General features: G+C 39.6%; 1 protein-coding gene across 1 annotated transcript; it reads right to left on the bottom strand.

Moving 5' to 3' along the window:
* Positions 1 to 1,004: 1,004 nt before the first annotated feature.
* On the bottom strand, positions 1,005 to 8,288 carry GKN2 (gastrokine 2). The gene is made up of 6 exons (XM_004369380.2): positions 8,277 to 8,288; positions 5,981 to 6,034; positions 5,386 to 5,523; positions 3,457 to 3,567; positions 2,639 to 2,795; positions 1,005 to 1,485 (listed from the first exon to the last, which is right to left on the bottom strand). The coding sequence occupies exons 1-6, from the start codon at positions 8,286 to 8,288 to the stop codon at positions 1,403 to 1,405; spliced, it is 555 nt and encodes a 184-aa protein (XP_004369437.1). The 3' UTR covers positions 1,005 to 1,402.
* Between the last annotated feature and the right edge of the window lie 15,551 nt (positions 8,289 to 23,839).

Here is a 23,839-nt window from a genome sequence, read left to right as displayed (position 1 = left end):
TCAATGAGATGGATTGAAACAGTGGCTGCTACCATGAGCTCAAGCACAGCAAAGATTGTGAGGATGGCACAGTGTTTCGTTCTGCTGTACATAGGGTCGCTGTGAGTTGGAACCCACTCAACAGCAGCTGACAACAACAAGCAGTAGATTCTAATGGAAGTTGCCAATCATAACACTCTCCCCCTCCTCCTGGCTACAGGAGTAAGAATGTGCCCCAAGTGGGTCAACTATAGTCATTTCTAGAGATTTTAAAAATAGAACTCATTTGAAATTAGAATTAAGAGAAGTTACTTCCTTTCTGGTTACGAAGCTGGAAAGATGGGAACCGACAGTTCGGTCCTCATAGGGAAAGCCAATGTAAGAGACTGGGGCTGACATGTAGTGAGAAGGAGAGTTGACATGGAAAAAGAACATCTGGCCACCTTCTAGCACCCAGAGACCAGAATATCCCTGCCTTCCCATGGTTAGCAGCATGAGACAATAAATGCCCCTTATTTGCCTCAGCGAATTTAATTTAGGTTCCATCACTTACACACGCAAAGGTACTGGTAACACAATCTACCATTCATGTGGCACTTTATTATTTACTCTTTACTGTTAGTACAAATAGTTTTCACATAAACATCTTATTTCCCCAGTGAGAAAATAACTTTCTTGACTATGGTAATTTTGTCTTGCATCTCTTCCCCCAGCATGCCTATCCAGTGCTAACCACATGATAAGTGCTTAAAATATATTCATCGATGGTTATTGAGAAGTAAGCTTATGGTGTCAGGACTAGGACTAGTCTACGGCAGGTAGCAATTCTTATTAAACCAGTTCTTCTTTGTCCTGAACTCGCATGCAACTGATCAGTCCGCATGTGAGCCATCTATATGATCTGGGAATTTTCCCACATTACACAGTTTATTTGAAACCCTGACAACTGTTTTTCTATATACTGGTTTGGTATTCTGGGTCAGTTTCTCACCCCTGTTAAGATTTCCAGTAAGTTACATCTGTCCCTGGGTGATTGGTGTTCTTCCCTCCTGCCTCACCTATTACCGAGAAAAACAAATATCCGTGATGGTGTTTATTAAGGTTGAGTCTGTTTCTTTGGTTAGCTAAAATGCATTTCCTGGTTTTGTACTAGCCCTTGTGAATGGCCCTCAAAGCTAGATGCTTTGTCAAAGGGATAGTTTCCTTTACCTGAGCAGTCAAGCTGTTTGATAATGGTATATAAAAAGAACATAAACATTGTTTGGCTTGCCTTCACTGTTTACAAAAAAAGCAAACACCCAGATATCTGTAAATACAGTGTTTATGTTTTAGTATTGAATCTCTAAGTTGGAGCATTTAATTTAGCTGCTGAGTGGAAACCAAGAGTGTATCTCTTAAAAACACAAAACCAGTGGGCTGATGCTTAAAAGTGATTATCTCTACAGATGGAAATTCCCAAGATGCCCAGGAGCCCAGCCTTTGCACAGCCTTCAGCGCCAACATCATCTGAACAGGGGAAAATTTTCAAAGGAAGAGCATTAAGAAATATATTATTAGAATGCAGCAAATCAATGAATTTCATAAATTTTTGACTGTAGTTTGCAAACATACCCCTAAAGAATAAATAATAACTCAGTGGCCCAAGATTTGAGCTATATTTGTATTCCAAAGGATAATAATATATTAGCTTTGATAAGACTGACAATTCCTGGAAACACTGACTGGCTAAATATTGGTTGATGTTCCGGCATTCTGTGTTGATGACATCCATATGTGCCTTTATTTATAAGTCCAAATGACCATATTGAAAGAAAAATATCTTGATCAGAATTTTCTATGGACAGTAGAAATGTAACGAATGCTAATTCTTTTCTTTTTTATCTACCTTCCTCTACTCTGGGCAATTCCTTCAGTTCTATTCACCTGTTCACCTTGACTCTCTTTCACCCTAGCCACTCTATCATATTTAGAAACTTTGTGTAAAAATACCTGCAGTGACATGTCATATGTTACATGGATGAACTAGGGTTTTATTCCCTATCTATCAATGTGCTTCACCTGCTCTTTTCTGGAACAGTTCTATTCTAGATTTTTTGAATGTTTCTTAGTGACTTCCTTTAAAAAAAATACAAACCTATTGCTGTCGAGTCAATTCCAACTCATAGCGTCCCTATAGGACAGACTAGAACTGCTCCATAGGGTTTCCAAGGAGTGGCTGGTGGATTCGAACTGCTGACCTTTTGGTTAGCAGCCGAGCTCTTAACCACTGTGCCACTAGGGCCCCAACTTCCTTTTTACCGACTCCAAAATATGAAAATCTAAGGGCTTTTTCCTTCTTTAAATGTTTACATGTGAAAGAATAATAGAATCCAATAGTTTCTCCTTGCCACTCCAGAAATAGTTTTTCATTCCATCCCCTCTGTTTACTTATCAACTTCCCCAGTAAGTTATGTGTTCTTTGGAGGCTAAAGTTTAATTCATTTTTCATCCCTAACATTTGGCATAATCCCCACACATTGCAGGTATTTATTTCCCAAAGTAAGCCAGACTGAGCCAAGGTTTGCATTTATTTGTATTTCACACAACACCCAGCAGAGCACATGGCACATGGTGAGCTTGCAGAAAAGATTTGATGAATGAATGATTAATTGATACTCACCTATCTTTTCAACCACTTCCCCCTTGTACAAGGGGACGTGTTTGCAGAGATTCTCAATAGGTGACCCAAACAGGAACCAGTCCACGTCTGTGATCAGGGACTCCAGAGGATTGTACTTGACCCAGGTGTATTTGTTGGAGAACATGGTGTTCAGAGTCTAGATCAGTGCAACAGAGTAACGTTAATACCGTTTGGTATGCCTTATTCTAAATTTTGGCTTTTTTTTTTTTTTTTCCTCTTTCAGATTATTAAACAGAAGGCAGCCAGGGCCCTTAAGACACCATCTCTTTCTGAAAACTTGGTCTGCAAAAAAGTCTCATTATTGCTAATGCTATTTTACTCTTGGTGGTAACAAAACCCAGACCTGGTAAGTCCCATGCCAAAGATGACATGGATGAGAAGTTATGGAGGGAGAATTAAATCTCAGGTCTCTAGCCTCAGTGCAGTATATTTTATTCTCACTATACTATATTGTTTCTTTGGGTCTGTGTGTGATTGAGTATTATAAAATCACTCATTTTTCTGACAATTACTATTTCTTAGATCCCTGCTCTGAGAGTCTATTTAGTCATTTCTATAAAGATACTGTAATTTATTATAAGTTCTTGTATTTAGGTCTTTGTGGTAGAAGTCAAGTGAAGAGATGTATTCTTCCTCTTAAAAGTGTTGTAAAGTATAATATTATCCATGGTGATTATAATGTTACGATCTTCTCCATATGATGGAGGATTCTCCAATGACGAGGGTTCATCTTTCTCCGTAGCATCGGTATTGCCTAGCTCAAGAACAGAGAATATTCTAAGGGACACCAGAATTACCTGGCTCTCATAGATGTACCGTTGGAGTTTGTCCAGAGCAGGAATATTTTCATGGTTCATTTTCAGGATGAAGCAGGCCCTTCTGGAGAGCAACCTGGTAGCGATGTAGCCCTGGGGCAGAAAGAACAGAATTATTGCCCCTCCCTGATTCCCTGGGCTCTGAACTTGGATAGGATGATGTCTGACCCTTGGAGGAAAGACTCAAGTGTGCACAATAAGTGTACATAATTGCTTTACAGTCTGCAATCAATTCTATCCACTTGGCTTCTTTACATATTATTTTTATTTGTTCACTTGTCATTTATATTGTCATTTAAATTGTGCAAGCCCATGGTTTGTAATTCATTTTTCATGTAATAGGACTAGGGCCTGTAGTCTGTGATTTGAAAAGATTAAGAAGCAGCATCTCTCTGTTGCTTTCTATTGATTTAATTCTGTCCTTAACCCAATGTGGAGCAGATACAATATTCTTTAGAACCATGATGCTCAATACGATGTCACTGGCCACATGTGGCTATTTAAAATCAAATTAAAATTAAATAAAATTATATTTTTTGTTGCACATTTCAAGTGTGTAATAGCTGCAACTGGTTAGTGGCTACCATATTGGAAAGTGTAAACACAGAACATTTCCAACATTGAAGAAAGTTCTATCGGACAGAGCTGCTTTAGAAACTCTCTTAAACACACCCACACCACACTCACCGGCCACCACACACACACACACACACACACACATACATTTTTTCATCTATTCACCTCTCCTTTACCATCTGATCTTTCTCCAGTTCTCTCCATCCTTTCCCCACCTCAAACCCAAGCTGCCTATAGATAGGATGGGTGAGAGGAAGTTAGGATTGGAAGTTAAGATTGGAAGTTAGGATCCTGGTGTCAGAAAAAACAATTTTTCTACAGAATCCCAAATAATTATACAGCCTATGCTGGAACTCTTCTAGTTCCTATTTTTCAGCTCTCACAAGCTACCAGTTCCTAAAATTCAAAAAAAGATTGAGGTCAAGTCTCATGATAGTGGAAGAGACTTAAACCAAGTCTTCACCATTCTGTGTATTTAAAGACACTTCTGGAATTTCCCTGACATCTGCTTACAGACTATTTCAGGACAACTTCCTTTTAAACCGTCTCTTTTAAATACCCTCTACTTTCATATCTATCATGGAACTCCCAACCAATGGCAGGAGGCATGTGAGGAAGTCTCCAAGAAAAGAAGAAGTAAAGTATGTCGAAAGGTCCAATGAGATGGACTATGACCAATCTATACCCACAGTGCATAGCTCTGAGCCTAGTCAACAGCAGGCTCACTGTTAGCGTTGGTAGAATAAATGGAAAACAAACAAATGGATAAAGGACAGAGTAAGTTTTCCAAACAGGTTTGAGACTTATTGTTAATATCAGTAACTAGAACTTGGAAATAATTTAATGCTTTTAGTTAACATACTTTTCTTCTTACAGAAGAAATAGGTTTTATTGCAAATCCCATATCCATAATTAACTAAGTAGAGTTGTTCTGGTTTTCTGCTGTTTTGTGATTGTTTGTCTTCATGTTTGTTCTTTTTCTGCATAATGTTTTGTATTAGAAGCCCTATGTCATTCATCCGTTCATCCAGCCATTCATTCTCAAAATAGTTTTGAAAGCCTGTGTGCCAGGCACTGCTTTGATTACTCTTATAGAGACAATGTCATCCCTCTTCTATTCCTGCTGAAAAGATTAAGCAGATTTGTACATTTCCAGTCATATTTTTTTCTTAGAAATGGTTTTGTTTGTTTGATTGCCTAATTATCTAAAGGGAGAGCGAAAGTGAGGAAATTATTTTAAAATGGTAATACAAGGACAAATGTATAATAAGTGGTTGCCCCTCTGCTCTTTAAACAACAGGCCCTGAAGAGTATGAAGATTCCCTTGCTGCTTACATGTTTGTAGTCAAAAATTGTGGTGGAGGAGCAGGACCCTGCGTGGATGTTGATGATGGCGGCATTTTTTTCATTGTCAATTGTCATTGTCTCCTGAACACTGCCACCATTGTTGAGTGGGTTGATGATGTTATAAACCTAGATTTACAACAAAGACATAATGGTTCCTCCATAAATCATATGCATTTGAAAGGTAACCACCACCACCCCTTCAAGCAAAATAAAGCCTTCTGCCTGCTATGAATAAGGAATTGGAGTCTGAAATCTCTCTCCTGGGATCCCAGACCAAAAGCCTACGCTAAAATAAGAATGCAAAGCTCTTCCTCATGGTTTACTATATATTATATATGAGACTAGCAATGATATCAGAGAAGACATAAGATTGAAAACATTTTAACACAATGGGTTACATTTTTTAAGGTATTGCATTTGGAGAGAAATAATCAACCTTATTGTTTCCATTGTTGGTTATTTTGGCGATTTCATCCCAAATAGAGCATATGGACTTTCTACTGTCCTTCAAATTTTTTTGTATTCCCTTCCCTTTACTCCCCCAACATCTCCAAGAGCTAAAGCTCATAACAAACCAACATACCTCATATCCGTGAGATTGTGCCCCAAGGATGACCAGCACCACCAGAAATGCCACCTGAAAAACAGGCCAGTCATATCATTGCCTTAAGGTAGTCATCAAGGGTGGAACCATTAGGGGACACTGGACAGGAAAATCACAAATATCGAACGTACCTATGTCTAAAGACACTGGCGGGTGGTCATGAATGGTCAATAGTCTACTTCCAAAGTGAGAAACACACATTCACTCATTTAACAGGCATTTATTAAATTCGTACTATTTATCAGACAAAGATTTCTACTTTTTCCACCCAATTCCCAATCATTCCCAACATTGTAACCTTCATGTGTTCTTATGCCAGGAGCAATTTGGGGCAAGCAAGCAGTGAGGAAGAACTGAATTTACTACGAGAACACCCTGGTATGACTCACACTGGCTTTGGATTACAGGAGTCAAGCTGTGTCTCTTGGCACAAAATTCCTTTACTCCTTGAGACTGAAAAGGTAAAACAGCTCTAAAGTGGACCTGTGGGTGATAGACACACAATGGGTTTTTAAGGGAAACTAGGAAGGTAGGATGTTTGGGGGGCATTATTAACCTTTGAAGCTAAGTTCAAAGAGGACCTCTATAATCTGCTACAACCCATGCCTGGGTGATACCATCAGACAAGTATCAAATCAAAGATCCTGAGACTGACATTGAGGTAGTTCTGATATTTTGCTATAGTTGTGTAAGAGGCAGATCCAACATGCTGACTCCTGTTTGGGGCTCTTTTCTCCTGAACATCCGAGTGTACTGAACTATCATTAAAAATTGTTGATGGAAGAGGTCTGTGGGAAGGGCAGACATTTTGAAAAACTGTCAGTGGAAACTTTGTTTCCCTTTCCATCCCACCCCTGACATTTCTGGTGACTAAGGGCGGAGCCTCTAGCAAAGACCTATATGCAAATAGCTGCCTGCATACTCACACAGGGAATTATCTTCTCTCACTTCAGGTCAGCTCTAGTAACCATTGAGTCTCCTATATATATTATTTTAGTGGGTCTAAAGCAGAGGCTTGAACAGGTGGATAGAGAACCAGCCACCTTCATGGTATCATTAGAGAGAGCTCAGGAAGTGCCCATTGCCCCAGAATAACCACTAATCCAACACTACTGTGTTTAATACATCACTGGTTATACATTTGTGCTTCAGGGTTAGGTCTCCTCTTAGAATGGAGAGTCCCTTGGAAGAGGTAGCTCTTTAAGGTGACAATCTTTAACACATTACTTACCATTTTACTTTCTCCCTCAGCAGCTGAATAAGTACTAAGGGGACAGACACTGAGGGAAGGGATTCCATTCTGGGTGAAAACATAGTCCCCCACCCATACGACACTGCAGTGTGGAAGTATGGGAGACTGGGACCGTGTAAGGCAGCTGGAGGAGTGGGGGTGGTGATGGCAGAAATGCTTCCCTTAGGGGAAAATTAAGACCAGATGGGTAGCCACTGAAGACCTGCTGGCTGCATAAATTTTGCCATGGTTGGTCCTGTAGGTAGCACCCATGGTGGGTAAACTTCAAGCCTAAAGCTTACATTTTCTGGTTTGGGAAAACCATCTTCCTTTGGGCCTCAGTCTCCTCATCTGTAAAATGTGGAAAATAATACACAGCTCGAAGGATTGTTTCAGTAAATAGATGGAGTTATTCATATGAAATGTTTAGCATAGTGCCTAACATGCACGTGGGAAATGACAGCTGCTATTGTTATTATTATCATTGTTGATATTATTTTTTGAATAAGTATCTTTTGGATAGTAAATGCAGTTCTAAAATGCCAACATTTCCTCCAGAGTTCATAATAATGAATTGCTATTAAAAATCCTTCAGATTAAAATTCTCTAGACATTTCCAAAACTTTTTTCTGTTTTTTTAGTAAACACCTCAAAAAATAGACAATAGACAAATAAATATTCAACTCAATATTTAACACTATTCCTGCCAAAACCCATTACCCATTGCTGTCCAGTCAATTCCAACTCATAGTAACCCTACAGGACTGAGTAGAAGTGCCCTTTAGGGTTTCCAAGGAGGAGTGGCTGGTGGATTCGAACTTGGGATCTTTTGGTTAGCAGCCGAGCTCTTAACCACTGCCCCACCAGGACTCCATTCCTGCCAAAGAAATCATTAATTAAATCACAGAAACTTCATTTTAAGCTCTTCTCTTAGAAGATGCTTAGTGTTTGTCTAAGATCCTTGAAATTCAAAGTATATTAGACATGAACATTCTCTGCAAACAGCCACCACGAGAGTATAAAGAAGCATAAACAAATACTCACAGCAATTTTCATTTTGCCTACAGGGAGGAAGAACAAGCTGGAGCAAGCGAAGCTGACTGTTGCAGCTTCTACCGTTTATATTGGCTTTAAGGTGTGGAAATCTCTTCTCAGAACTATCACTTTGGAAAAGACTATGTCTATATCACTGACACACCCAGCAAACTCCTTTATCAGGACCGAGGCCCAGCCACATAACCTGATATCAACGAAGTTCATTAGTCAGTCGTGAAAATTCACCACTTGCTCCCTCGGTAAATATTCCCTGCTTATCTCTTCTGTTTCATTTGAGATTTCAAATCCCACCCTTTAAAAATATGTCAAGGTGCTCATTCTACATATACATTTTATAGACATATAGGTTCATATTCCAAATATCTCCTCAAGATGGTAAAATTCTTCCTGGAGACATGAGTTGTAGCCCCATCCAATGTCTTCTCATCACTGTCCTGCTTGTTGAATTCTTCCACCCAAGGGAAGACTGGGAGGTGAAGATGGTGGCTGGAGGTACTGCTTTGAGAACAAACAACTTTGACTTTGTTTCTCCTTTCTTTTAGAGATGGTGTCAAATTGCAGAGACTGATGAGGAACAAGATTCATAGAACACTCTGCCCAATTACCGGGGTTAACCAATCTTTTTGCATTCAGTCTTGCCCTAAACTACATGAAAACCAATAATTATGTGTCTCTAGAGATCATAAGGTCCACTGAGAAATTTTTAGTTTAAAACAAGTGGGAGAATAAAGTTTAATTCAAGCGATTTTTATAACGCCACAATTAGAAATGGTGGCTAGCTAGTGGTAAGGTGGGATCATGAACTCAGAAGGCAGGAAAAAAATAAAAATAAACAGCACCTGTAAATTGCAAAATTGTAGAAGACTGAGAATCACCACAATAAGCAAAGATACAGTGTGAGCCATGCCCTTGTTCTACAGCAGGAGCAACTTCCTCCCTAGCAGCTTAAAAAAAAAAAGGGTACATTTTAAAAATGAGCATTTGGGTAATTTGGGGGGGTTATCTAGTTCCCTGGAGTTCCCCTACCCTGGGTGTTCAGCTGGGGCAGTGTAAAATATTAAATCTTTCTGTGATAGCAGAAGCAAAAGGGATTATAATTTTGTAGTGCATCTGCAAATTTTTTCTCATATCTGGTTCCAAAGACCCAAAAAAGCAAGCTACCTCCAGTCTATAGGCACTAGGACAAACCAAGATGTTATACCCTACCTCTTTGTCCCCTTCCAGTCCTCCTGTCCTGACTCAATAATAATGACAATAACTAGCATTTATGGAGCACTTACATTCCAGCACTTTCTAACCATTTTGCATATATTGACTCATTTATCCTTGTTCCATTTTACAGACAGGAAAGGTGTAGGCAAGTTAAGCGACTCCCCAGGGTTACACAACTTCTGGAGCAGGAGTTGGAATTTGAGCACAGACTCCAGAGTCCACACTCTTAATTACAAGTACTATACAGCCTCTTTGATTACTTGCTGGGTAACTTCTTGCGTTGCAGAAATAGAGGCAATAGCAAAGAGGCTTCTGCTTCCAGAATGTTTCTTCACCAAAAGACAGCCGTGGAAATAGTCAGGTCCACCCACAATTCAAGAGTGAAAACTTTCAAATAGAGGGAATGAGAAGCTGTGTTTGTAAAATGCATTGTGAATGAAATTCACGCCTAAGATGCCCTGCACCCCCTTGAGTGGGGAACTCACTGACATGGAAGGGCCTCATAGAGTTTGCGCAGCAGAACCCACACATCAGGTACTCTGAAGCAATTGGCCTGAGAAGGGGCACAGGCAAATGGGCTGCTAAAACATACATGGATGATTCTGATTAAAAGAGCTTCTTCATGTCTTAGCTGCCAATCACTTAACCGTTGCACCACGAGGGTTCCTACCATAAGCAAAATTAATACCAAATTAATTTTTAAAATAAGTATAAACCATGTACATGATACGAAAAAAGTCTTAAAAAAAAAAAAAACTAGGAGAAAATATAGGTGGACTTTTAGCTAATTTTGGAAATCCAGAAGGATTTTCTAAGCCTGAAAGCACAGGAATAAATCACAAGAGAAAGGACATATAAGCTTAACAGCATCAAAAATATAAAAGATGGTTGATTGTTTTCTTAAAAATCTAAAACTGAGGGAAAATACTTTTAACATATATGAGAGACAAACGGTAATATCTCCAACTTACAAAAAATTTTTACAAATTTACAGGAAAGTAATGAACACATATACTTTTGTTTTTTTTAATGGACAAAAGACCTGGTTAGAGCGAGAGAGGAGATAATAGGAGATGGTGAAGAATCGAGGCCCTGGAAACATACTGCCTGGATTTGAAATTTGAATTTCTAATTTCTCAAAATTAGAAATTTAATAATGCCTGATTATCTTCATCTGTAAAGAAAGGGTAATAAAGTTCCTCCTCACTGTGAACATTGTTGTTGTTGTGTGCCATTGAGTCCATTTCAACTCATATTGACCCTGTAGGACAGAGTAGAAAGGTCCCTATAGGGTTTCCTAAGCTGTAATCTTTACAGGAGCAGATCATCAGATCTTTTCTCCTGCGGAGCGGCTGGGTAGGTTCAAACTATCAACCTTTTGGTTAGCAGCCAAACACTTAACCATTGTGCCACCAGGGCTCCTTGTGACATTAACGAGACCATATACGTAAAGTACTTAGAACAATCACTGACACAGAGTAAGTTCTCAATAAAATTTATCTAATATTATTATCACTATGTATTATAAATAAAACATATTCAACCTCGTGTATTATTCCAAACCCAAAACCAAACCCATTGCTGACAAGTGGATTCTGACTCATAGCGACCTATAAGACAGAGTAGAACAACCTCATAGGATTTCCAAGGAGTGGCTGGTGGATTCGAACTGCTGACCTTTTGGTTAGCAGCCATAGCTCTTAAGCACTGCACCACCAGGGCTCCCATGTATTATTAGGGAATTATAAATTTAAGCAGCATTATTAAATTACATTAAAATGGAATTAAATTAGAAATCAATAACAAAAAGCTATGTGGAAAATCCCCAATTATCTGGCAATTAATAAATAAAAGTAAAAACCTCTTCTAAATAAGCTATTGGTCAAAGAGGAAGTCACAAAGTAAATTAGAATTTTTTTTAATTGAATAAAGTGAAAATATATCAAAATCTATGAGATGCAGTTAAAGCAGTGATTAGAGAGAAATTCATAGCATTGAATACTTACATTAGAAAAAAGAAAGGTCTCAAATAAATGATCTAAGTGTCCACCTTAAGAAACTCGAAAACAAATACCAAATTAAACTCAAAGCAAACATAAAGCAAGAAATAATAAAGATAAAAACAGAAAACAAAGAAATTGGAAAATACAAAAGAGAAAATCGGTGGAAAAAAGACAGTGGTTTATTTAAAAGCTCAATTAGATTGATTAATCTCTAGCCAGACTGTTCAAGAAAAAAAAGAAAGAAGACAGGAATTATAAATATCCACAATGAAAAAGAGAACACCCCTACTGATCCTACACCAACTGAAAGAATAATGAGGAAATATTACACAAAACTTTATTCCACAAATTTGACGGCCTATAAGAAATGGACAAAATTCTTGAAAGACACAAACTACCAAAGCTCACTCAAGAATAAATAAATCACCTGAATGGCCCTTGAATTTGTAGTTATAAACCTTTCTACAAACAACTCCAGGCCTACAGGGTTTCACAGGAGAATTCAACCAAACATTTAAGGGAAAAATAATATGGATTCTACACAAATTCTTCCAGAAAATAAGAGAGGAAAGAAAAATTCCTAATTCATCCTATACTACTAATACCAAAATAGGCAAAGATATTATGAGAAAGTAAACTACAGGTAAATATCTTCATGAACATAGATGAAAAAATTCTCAAAAATATTAGAATATTGAATACAGCAATGTATAAAAATAACACATCATGACCAATTGAACATTATTCAAGGAATGCAAGGTTTGTTCAACATTTGGAAATCAATCAATATAATTCAATATATTATAAATTAAAAAAACACACACCATATGATCATCTTGGAAGGTGCAGAAAATGCATTTGACAAAATTAAACATCTATTCATGATAACAACTCTCAACAAACTAGGAATAGAATTTTTGTCAACCTGAAAAAAGGCATTTACAAAAAAACTACATGTCACTTCAGATTTAATGGTGAAAAATGAAATGCTTTCCCCATATGATCAGACACAAGGCAAGGAAGTTCATTCTCATGGTTTCTATTAATCCTCATACGTGGGAGCACAGCCAATGCATAGGCAAGAAAAGGAAATACGTACAGAACTGGGAAGGAAGAAATAAAACTATCTCTATCACCAACATAATTGTCTATATAGAAAATCCCAAAGAATCTACAAAAAATCTACTAGAACTAATAAGTATAGCAAACTCACAAAATGCAAACTCAATATGAAAAAATCAATTTTTGTATATTAGCAATAAATATTGAAAATTCAAATGAAAAAATACCCTTTACAATAACATCCCCCAAAATACTTAGGTAAAAAGCTAACAAAATACATGCAGAATCTGTATGCAGAAAATTAGAAAACATTGATGAAAGAAATCAAAAAAGATCTAAGAAATGGAGAGATGTACCATGTTTATTGATCAGAAGGCTCAATATTGTTAAGATGTCAGTTATTCCCACTTTTATAGATTCAATGCAATTCCAATCAAATTTCCAGCAGAATTTTTTTAGAAATCATAAAGCTAATTCTAAAATTTATATGAAAAAATCAAAGAAGCTAGAATAGCCAAAACACTTGTAAAAGAAGAACAAACTTGGAGGATCACCCTACTTGATTCCAAATTTTTCTACAAAGGTACAGTAATTATGTCATTGGTACTGGTCAAAAGATAGATGTGTGGATCAACGGAACAAAATAGAGAGCTCAGAAATAGACCTACATATACACAGTCAACTGATTTCTGACATAGGCACAAAGGTAATTCAACAGAGAGAGGACAGTCTTTTCAATGAATTGTGCTGAGACAATTGGACATCCATATGAAAAAAAGTGAAGCTCAGCCTATATTTTACACCATACAGAAAATTAACTCAAAATGGATCATAGACCAAAATGTAATTCCTAAAGCTATACAACTTCTAGAAGAACACAAAAGAGAAAGTTTTGTGACCTAAAGTTAGGCAAAAATTACTTACATTAAACACCAAAAGCACAATTCATAAAAGAAAAGATTAATAAATTGGACTTCATCAAAGTTAAAAAAAACTTCTGCTTTTCAAAAGACACTGTTAACAATATGAAAAGAAAAGCACAGATTTATATCCAGAACATACAAAAAAACTCTCAGATTCAACAATAAGAAAACATACATCCCAATTTTTTTTAAATCAGCCCAAGATTTGAAAGGATGATTTACCAAAGAAGAAAAATAGAAGGCAAATAGGTACATAAAGAGATACCCTCAACATCATGCTAAGTAAGGAAACGCAAGTTAAAATGCGATGTGAAACCACTATATACATCTATTAGAATGGCTGAAACAACAAACAAGTAAACAAAACAATACTGAAAATTCCAAGTGTTGTCAAGGACGCAGAGCAACTGGAACCATTATACACTGCTAGTAGGAATACAACCACTTGGAAAAGAGTTTGGCAATTTCCTATAAAATTTAATGTACTTGTCATATGGCCCAGTAATTGCACTCCTAAGAACTTACCCAAGGGAATTGAAAACATATGTGCACATTAAAATCTGTATGTGAATATTTATAGTGGCTTTATTCATAATCACAAAAACTGGAAATAACCTGTAAACCTTTCAACTGGTGAATCAGTAGATCAAGTGTGGTACATTTACATAATTGAATACTACTTAGCTGTAAAAAGGAAGAACCTACTGATACATAACAACGTGGACGAATCTCAAATACAGTATGCTGAGTGAAAAGAATCCAGAAACAAAAGGCTGCATAATGTGTATTAATGCATGCACATGACATCTTGGAAAGGCAAAACTAAAGGGACATAAAACAGAGCAGCAGTTGGCAGGGACTAAGGGTGAGGGGAAGGACTTCCTACAAAGGGACGCAAAGGACTTTTGGGCGGAAGATGGCAATGTTCTGCATTGATTGTGCTGATGGTTTCATGAATGCATGTATTTGTCCAAACTCATGGAACTGTAGAGTCAAAAGGATAAACTTCACTGTTTATAAATTACATTTCCATAAACCTCACAAGAAAAAAAAAACATTCATTAAGCGTAAAAAATAAAATAAGCAAAATTTAAAAGCAAATTGAAAACTAAGGGAAATATTTTCATCATGTATGAGAGACAAATGGTAATATCCTCAATTATAAAATGTTTTAAAAATCCACAGGAAAAATATTATTTTTTAATGGGCAAAAGATCTTATCAGAGGGAGCAATAATAGAAAATGGTTAATACGGTAGGCTCCTGAAACATTCTGCCTGGATTTAAATTTCAGGTCTAATTACCCACTGTGTGACCTTTGGTAAGTTATTTAAATTCTCTGTGCCTCAGTATCCTCATCTATAAAGAAAGGGTAATAAAGTGCTTCCTCACAAAAATCATTGTGAAATTAAATGCTGTCATACATATCAGTGTCATCACTAGGGTTGGTGTCACCCAGTGAGGTAACTCATGGTGTCAACCGCCATGAACTTCCTCCTGTACCAGACCATACAAAATCCTTAGTAATGTTTTTTGTACTAAGGTTACCAGTAAATCATAACTCTCATACATCACTCTTTCTTTTCCTTTAATTACTATTTCATTCTCAAAAAAGTATTGATATAAGTTCACAAATACTAATTACCACAATATTGTAGCTAAAACACCAGAAAATTTGAGCAAATCAGTAACTATAAAAACACAGGAAGCAACGAAACCAACAGCATGTGCTTATAGCCTGCAGATGAAACCACGTGATTGGAAGTGTCATTGTAATTGGGTAGTAATGACAGCTCTTATCTAGGTAATAATGACAGCTCTGAGGAGAGCATGAGAAGATTCAAAAAGTAAATTAGCATAGAGTTTTAGCCTTGTAGTTATGTTGATATATGTAAGCTGGAATTAACGAAAAATGGTTTTTGTTATTATAAGTATAGGCATATTTTTACAAAAAATAATAAATTTCTGCTGAAACACAGCACAAACATTTTATAGACAGTCAGTTTGGAATCATCCTCTCTGACAGTGTCACCCAGTGCAGTCTATGCCCCTGCGGCCCCCTAGTGACGCCATTGGAAAAATAGGCAAACCAGGTTATGCAGTCACATACATGCACAGGTGCATCAGGGGCAGGAATAAATTTGCTCTTTATTCATTGAAATTATAGCGGACTTGTTTCCGAACTCATCTTGCCGCTCCTTTACTACCAGCAGCCAAGGCTCAAGGTCCGCTGTGTCCCAGGTCTGGGGGTAGCAGAGGATGCGGCCTTTCCTCAAGAGCAGGGCCCCGCCTCCTCCACGTGCTTGGAGCCCTAGGCTTCCCATTCTAGCCTCTAGCGTTCGGAATCCCCACCTGCTGTCCACATGCCCGCCTCTGCGGAGGACCTTGACCTTAAGCCAACCTAGGTGTCTCGTTTAGCTCTAATTACCTGCTTTTGAACCCACTAATCCCGTCCCAAACTCTCGCTACACGGCAATCCCTCATCTACCCAGTCATGCTAATTCCTGCTGATCCCGCCACCCCGTGGCTCCTCTCTGTTCGCTTGCCTTTGACGGGTGGAGAGGGCGTCTGGCCTCTGAACCCGGTCGTGGTCTGGTGCTCAGGCCAGGACAGACCCGTGTAGCTCCCAACCCAAGCTCACAATCCTGGACTAAAGCAAATAATCTTGTGTGTCAACATTCTTTCCTTCTCTTGCTTTTTCTTTTTCCTTAGTTTAATTCATTTGTTCCTTTAAGAAACCTAGCCTACCGACAAAGATCAAAATATTCAGTAACACACTAAGGTGGCGATGCTGTGGGCAAATCAGCACTTTCACACGTGGCCAGCAAGCAACCAGGTCGCGGAAAGGGTAAGGCAACCAGAGGTAGGCTACCAGGACCAAGTGCCTAGTGCTAGCAAACGTGGAAATCACAGGAGGAAGAACAATGGATGGTGAGACCACATTCCTATATAAAGTGTGGGAGTGCATATTACATTTGGGATAGGGGCAAGAAATTGGGGCTTCTAGGAATGGGGCTGAAGTTCTGGAGAGACATCTACCTGTCATTTCATAATCCTTTGTGTTTAGATTTTTTTTCAGATGGTATGTTTTATTTTTAATTGGTTTTTTTTTTTTTTTTGAGGTTTCAAATATATGTTTATTGTACCGATGAAAAACTCTCATACAGCTTGATAATCCACAACGTGTTTTAGAGGCTAACACTTCAAATGATGGGAGAAGTCTCAGAAGAAAGATGGTAAGAAAGAGGCCTGAAGTTCATATATGATTAATTTATTTTTAATAACGTAGATGTCTTAGGCTAGGTTCTCTGGAGAAGTAAAACCAGTGAAGCGTTTTATATATATAGTGAGAGAGACAGAGAGATTTATCTCAAGGAAATGGTGCTTGTGGTTGTAGAGGCTGGCAAATCCCAAGTCCATGAGTCAGGCATCAGCCTGGAAGCTTCTCCTCACTCATGTAGCTGTAGGGACTGACAAATCCAAGATCGGCAGGTAGGATGGAAGGCTGCTGGCTCACAGGCTATAGAGGCCAACGAATCCCAAGATCAGCAGGCAATAATATGGCAGACCACTTGCTCAAGTCCCGAGAACCAAAGGTCAGATGATGACAAGCCAGATGCAGGATCCAGAGCAAGCAAAAGCCGGTAAGCTTTGCTAGAACGTCCATATATATTGGATGCAGACCACACTCCCCGAGGAAACTCCCTGACAACTGATTAGCTGATCATATCAGATCACATCATGTAGTTGACCACGTTATATCACAAAATGGAGGATAACCACATCATTACATAACTGCCAAATTACATCATTACATAATTGCCAAACCACTGAGTAACATGGCCAAACCAAGTTGGCACCCAACCTTAACCATCACTGTCCACCCCTTGTCAACCTGGCCCCTGTTCAAATCTCCTTAAACCATACACACTCTCCAAATAAAGACAATTATAAAGTCATACATATGCCTAACATGATACAACTAGTTATGTGTACAACTGAAAACACACTAGCCCCATTTACATCTTTTGTAAGTGAAGAAAGCAAAAATATTTCATGCACACATAGAACAAAGGAATACTCATAACAATTACAGTCCTCATTTCTGCAACTGGTCACGTGGTCATAACTGGTATTTAGAACTACCTTCTTCCACCACACATTCCGTATTCCCTTTGCCCTCAGCAAGCACTTCATCTGGTCGTGGTTCTTTGCCCAGTGGGGTGACCCAAACCTTCATTTCTAAAGGATCTGGGCCATTAGTAGTCATGTCAGAATTGAGTTACTGTGATTTTCCATTGACTTTAATCAGAGGGTGTCGTAGTACTAAGAGTGGTCCTATGGGATCTCTTGTATTCCAGACATAATCTTCTTTACCTCCATTATGTAATATTAACCCACTTTCCCCTTGGTAATCAGGATCAATCACACCAGCCAATTCAGTAACTCCCTTCTTTGCCTGTTGATCAAGAGGCATAAGGAACCCAAAGTGGCTGGGTGGCATTCTTAACTTCCAGTTAAATGGAATCAGTATTGTGTCTCCTGGTGGGAGCATTTCTCCCTTTGTAACTAAGATCTTTAGACCTGCAAAGCTTCAGTTGATGGGTACAGGAAGCAAAAATTTTGCAAGTGCGTCACTAGGGATAATGGTAAGTAGTGCCACTCCCATTTCCACCGCTTGATTCCTGGACCCATGAATCCTGGCTAGGGGAGAAAAAGAAAAAAGAAAAACCATGTATTGGATGCTGGTTTAGAGCATATACAGACTCCCAGAGAACATTGCCCCAACCCTGCATGGTATTGCCACCTACTGGTGCCATAATTGTGTCTTTAAAAGGCCATTCCATTATTCTATCAAGCCAGTTGCTTCAGGATGATGAGGAGCATGGTGAGACCAGTGAATTCTATGAGCACGGTCCCATTGCTATACTATATTTGCTGTGAAGTGAGTCCCTTGATCTGAGATAATGCTAGGTGGGATACCATGATAGTGGATAAGTTATTCTGTAAGTCCGTGGATGGTCATTTTGGCAGAAGCATTGCGTGCAGGGAAGGCAAATCCGTATCCAGAGTAAGTGTCTATTCCAGTGACAACAAAATATTGCCCTTTCCATGATGGAAGCAGTCCAGTGTAATCAACCTGCTACCAGATTGATGTTTGATCACCTCAAGGAATGGTACCATATCCAGGACTCGGTGTTGATCTCTGCTGCTGGCAGATTGGGCATTCAGCAGTGGCTGTAGCCAAGTTGACCTTGGTGAGTCAAAGTTCATGTTACTGAGTCCGTGTGTAGTATAACCTCCATCCATGCTACCATGGCCACTTTGTTCATGAGCCCATTGGGCAATGACAGGAGAGCAGGGGAAAGAGGATGACTGGTTTCCACAGATCATGTTATCCTATCCACTTGATTGTTAAAATCCTCCTCTGTCGAGGTCACCCTTTGGTGGGCATTCACATGGGATACAAACATTTTCATTTCTTTCGTCCATTCAGAGAGGTCTATCCACATACCTCTTCCCCATACCTCCTGGTCTCCAGTTTTCCAATCACGTTCCTTCCAAGTCCCTGACCATCCAGCCAAACCACTGGCCACAGCCCATGAATCAGCATACAATTGCACATCTGACCACTTCTTCTTTCCAAGCAAAGTGAACAACCAGGTACACTGTCGTAAGTTCTGCCCATTGGAAGGATTTCTTCACCACTGTCCTTCAAGGAGGTCCCAGAAAGGGGTTATGGTGCTGCTGCTGTCCATTTTCGAGTGGTGCCTGCACATCACACAGAACCATCTGTAAAAATAGCCAGACATGAGTTTTCTCTTCCTCACTCAAATGACTGTAAGGAACTCCCCATGAGGCCATAGGTGCAGAAATGGAGAAGGCAGGTAATGTGACAGGAGTGGAGACCATGGGCATTTGGGCCACTTCCTCATGCAACTTGAGCTTTCAGGTACTGCTTAGGCCCAATCTCATATATACCTCTTCTATTTAATGATGGAATTCTGCTGTTCACGTCTGACTTGATGGCTTTGTAGGTCAGACAACACCCAATTCATAATAGACAGATCATCCTACATGGTGATTTGGTGGCCCCTGGTTAAGCGTTCAGTCTCTACTAAGGCCCAGTAACAAGCCAACAGCTGTTTCTCAAAAGGAGAGTAGTTATCTGCAGAAGATGGCAGGGCTTTGCTCCAAATTCCTAAGGGTCTGTGCTCTGATTCACCAACAGGGGCCTGCCAAAGACTCCAAATAGCATCTCTGTCTGCCACTGACACTTCAAGCACCACTGGATCAGCCAGATCATATGGCCCAAGTGGCAGAGCCACTTGCACGGCAGCCTGAAACTGTTGCAGAGCCTTCTCTTGGTCTGGGCCCCACTCAAAACTAGCAGCTCTTGGAGTCACTTGATAACTAGGCTGGAGAAACACACCCAAATGAGAAATATGTTGCCTCCAAAATGCAAAGAGGCCCACCAGGTGTAGTGCTTCCTTTTTAGTTGTGGGAAGGACACATGCAATAACTTATCATTCCCTTTAGAATGAATATCTCAACATGCCCCACACCACCGGGCCCTTAGAAATTTCACTGAGGTGAAAGGTGCCTAAATATTTGTCATATTAATTTCCCACCCTCTAGCACACAAATGTTTTACCAATAAGTCCAGAGTCATTGACACTTCTTCCTTACTAGATCCAATCAGTATGTCATCAATGTAATGGACCGGTGTGAAGTCTTGTGGGAAGGAAACGTGATTAACCTGCAGACTAAATTATGACATTGGGCTGGAGAATTGATATACCCCTGAGCTGGACAGTGAAGTTGTATTGCTGGCCTTGTTCCTTCTAAACTGGAATTGAGAAAAAGGCATTGGCTAGATCAATAGCTGCATACTAGGCACTAGGAGACGTATTAATTTACTCAAGCAATGAAACCACATCTGGAACAGCAGCTGCAATTGTAGTCACCAGCTGGTTAAGTTTTTGATAATCCACTGTCATTCTCCAAGATCCATGTATTTTTTTGCACAGGCCAGATAGGTGTGTTGAATGGGGATGTGGTGGGAATCACCACCCCTACATCCTTCAAGTCTTTGATGGTGGCAGTAATCTCTGCAATCCCTCCAGGAATGTGGCATTCTTTTGGGTTACTATATTCCTAAGTAGGAGCAGTTCTATTAGCTTCCACTTGGCTATTCCTACCATAATAGCCCTTACTCCACTTGTCAGGGATCCAGTGTGGGAGTTTTGCCAGTTGCTGAGCATACCTATTCCAATTACACATTCTGGAACTGGGGAAATCACTACAGGATGGGTTGGGGGACCCTCTGGACCCACTGTGAGACAAACCTGAGCTAAGACTCCACTGATAACCTGAGCTCCATACACTCCACCCTGAATGGTGGGCCACAGTGAGGTTTTGGGTCTTCTGGAATTAGTGTCAGCTCAGAGCCAGTATCCAGTAATCCCCAAAAAGTCTCATTATTTCCTTTTCCCAATGAACAATCCATCTCACAAAAGGCCAGAGTTCCCTTTGGGGAAGGCTGGGATAAAGATTAACAGTATAACTTTTTTGCAGTGTAGTAGGGTCCCCGCTCAAGAAGACCTGGCCTTCCCTTCATTCAATTGATTGTGGATCTGTAAACTGGCTCATGTCTGGGAATTGACTGAGATGCCATGACTCTCTATTCTGGCACTCAAGTTAAACTTCAGTTCACTTGACCTTTAATTCTTCCACTTGTACAGATCAAGTAAATATTTAGTAGATTTCCCATCTATTTCACTCCTAAGGTCACCATGACTAAGTAGTCAACACTGTAAGTCCATATGAGTCAGATTATTCTGATTACTGCTTTGATTCTGCTGTCCGTTATGGTACTACATCCACCTTGTCTTTGCCAATTGAGTGCCGCCACTTGGTCCCTACCACCACAGAGTCTAATCAGCCCCACAGTAGTTAGGTGTCTTAATTCAGTTAGGGCAGTTCCCACTGTCAAATCTGACTTAAATAAAATAGCAATCACAGCAGTATTCAAGGATGCTGGGGATCCCTTCAGAAGTTTGTTTCTCACCATTGTGGTAAGAGGTATGTCCTCTGGGCACTCCATGTGTGGGTCTGTGGGTCTAACCTGATAAATCCACTCTGACATGCCAATTTCCCCAAGCCTTTGGATACCTTCTTCTACAGTATACCAAGGCAGGTCTGGTACTTCAACTTGATTTAGTGTAGGCCATCATGTAATCCATGCTTCAGCAACTCAAACAAATAAACTAGATCCTTTCCCAACCTCTCAAGCTTAAAAATTGAATGAAGAATCTGTGCTTAGTGGGCTCATATCAATAAACTCAGACTGATTCAACTTTATGTTCGTTGCACCATTATCCCATACCCTTAATAAACATTCTCACACATATTCCCCATGTTTCTGTTTGTACACATTATAAAAGTCAAGCAGTTCTTTGACCTCCTCCTGGGTCACACTTTGTACTTCACCTTTTGGGGCTCGCTGAGACTTAAGTCTAGTTATAGGCTGAAAACTAAAAATGGGTGGTGGGATGTGTTTTGAGAACATTCAATAGTATCTTGTAAGGCATCTGCCTCAGGCAATGCCCCAAGCAATGACTCAGGCACCTCCCCAAGCGATGTCTCAGATGCCACCCCAGGTGCTATCTCAGACAAAAGATCTTTTGACACAGCTGGGTTAATCTCATCAGACCAGGGTGCAGGTGCTAATAGTTTTACTTGGGAGGGTGGATTAGCAGACAAAGATGGAATAATCTCTTCAGATGGGAGTAAGAGGGATGGTTCTGTTGGTAGGAGTGATTCAATAGAATTTAGGGGCTCAGTGTACCCAGCTTCCCGATTATTTGTCCATATGTCCCCATCCCAAGCTTCAGGATCCTATTTATTCCCAATCAATGACCTCACTTTAACTTCAGAAAACATATGAGGTTTGGAATTTATTTGGCATTGTAGTTCAGCTCATCTTATGATAAGACTCTGAGTGTTTTTTGGTAATATCATCTCTGTTACTATAAGAAATGAGGTTTTCTTTCAGGGCACAAGTGGCGACTTTGAGGTCATTTATGTGGCACTTGAGCTGTGACTATGAAGCCCGTGGCTCATCTCTTTCGCCATTTTGTCTAGTGAAAGTAAGACCAACCAATGACCTCCCTGACAGGGAACACAACAGAGAGTCCCTAACAGAGCAGGAGAAAACTGTGGAGCAGAACTCAAATTCATGTAAAAGGACCATAGTTAATGGTCTAACTGAGACTGGAGGAACCCCTGAAGCCATGGCCCCTGGATGCTTTGTTAACCCAGAACTAAAACCATTTCCAAAGCCCACTCTTCAGACAAAGATTAGACAATATTCATGAAGAGTGTGCTTCTTAGTTCAAGCAGATACAGCAGACCAAATGGGTGGCTCCAGTCCGAAGGCAAGATGAGAAGGCAGGAAGGGACAGGGACAGGTTGAATGGACACAAGAAACCCAAAGTGGAAGGGGGGAGTGTTCTGTCACATTATAGGGATTGCAACTAATGTCACATAACACTATGTGTATAAATTTTTGTATGAGAAATTAACTTGAGCTGTAAACTTTCACCTAAAGCACAATTAAAAAAAAAAAAAAGACCAACCAACCAGCTTCCTTATACATCTCATTCTGACAAAACTGCAGAAAAGTTTCAAACATGCAATCCCCCAGAGCCTCACTTCTCACCAATATTTGATCTATTTATTGGTGGTGATATTTTGCATAGTCCTATTGCCACCTCAGACCATGGGTTAGCAATGTCCTCTTTACTACTGGCAGCAGAGTACTCAACATCTTTAAGACTAACCAGACGTGAGAACTAATTTAGAAAACTCATCTTTACAATTTTGTTTCTCTAGAACAACTCTCTGTACCAAATGTCTTAGGCTAGGTTCTCCAGCGAAGCAAAAACCAGTGAAGTGTATGTGTGTGTATATATATATACATGTATGTATTATATATATTCTATAGAGAGAGATTTATGTCAAGGAGATGGCTCATGCAGTTGTAGAGGCTGGCACGTTCCAAGTCCATGAGTCAGGCATCAGACTGGTGGATTCTCCTGAGTCACGTAGCTGCAGGAGCTGACAAATCCAAGATCAGCAGGTCACTTGGCAGGCTGTTGGCTCACAGGCTGTGGAGGCTGATGAATCCCAAGACCAGCAGGCAATACGACAAGTCATTGGTCAAGTCCCAAGAATCGGAGGTCAGATGATGACGAGCTGTATGCAGGATCCAGAATGAGCAAAAGCCAGCAAGCTTTGTCAGAATGTCCATATATATTGCATGCAAGCCAAACCCCCGAGGAAATTCT

This window comes from Trichechus manatus, unplaced genomic scaffold (genome assembly GCF_000243295.1).
Source record: "Trichechus manatus latirostris isolate Lorelei unplaced genomic scaffold, TriManLat1.0 scaffold00004, whole genome shotgun sequence".
Taxonomy (NCBI): domain Eukaryota; kingdom Metazoa; phylum Chordata; class Mammalia; order Sirenia; family Trichechidae; genus Trichechus; species Trichechus manatus.
The sequence above is the reverse complement of the archived record's forward strand: the minus strand, read 5'-3'. Positions and strand labels throughout refer to the sequence as shown.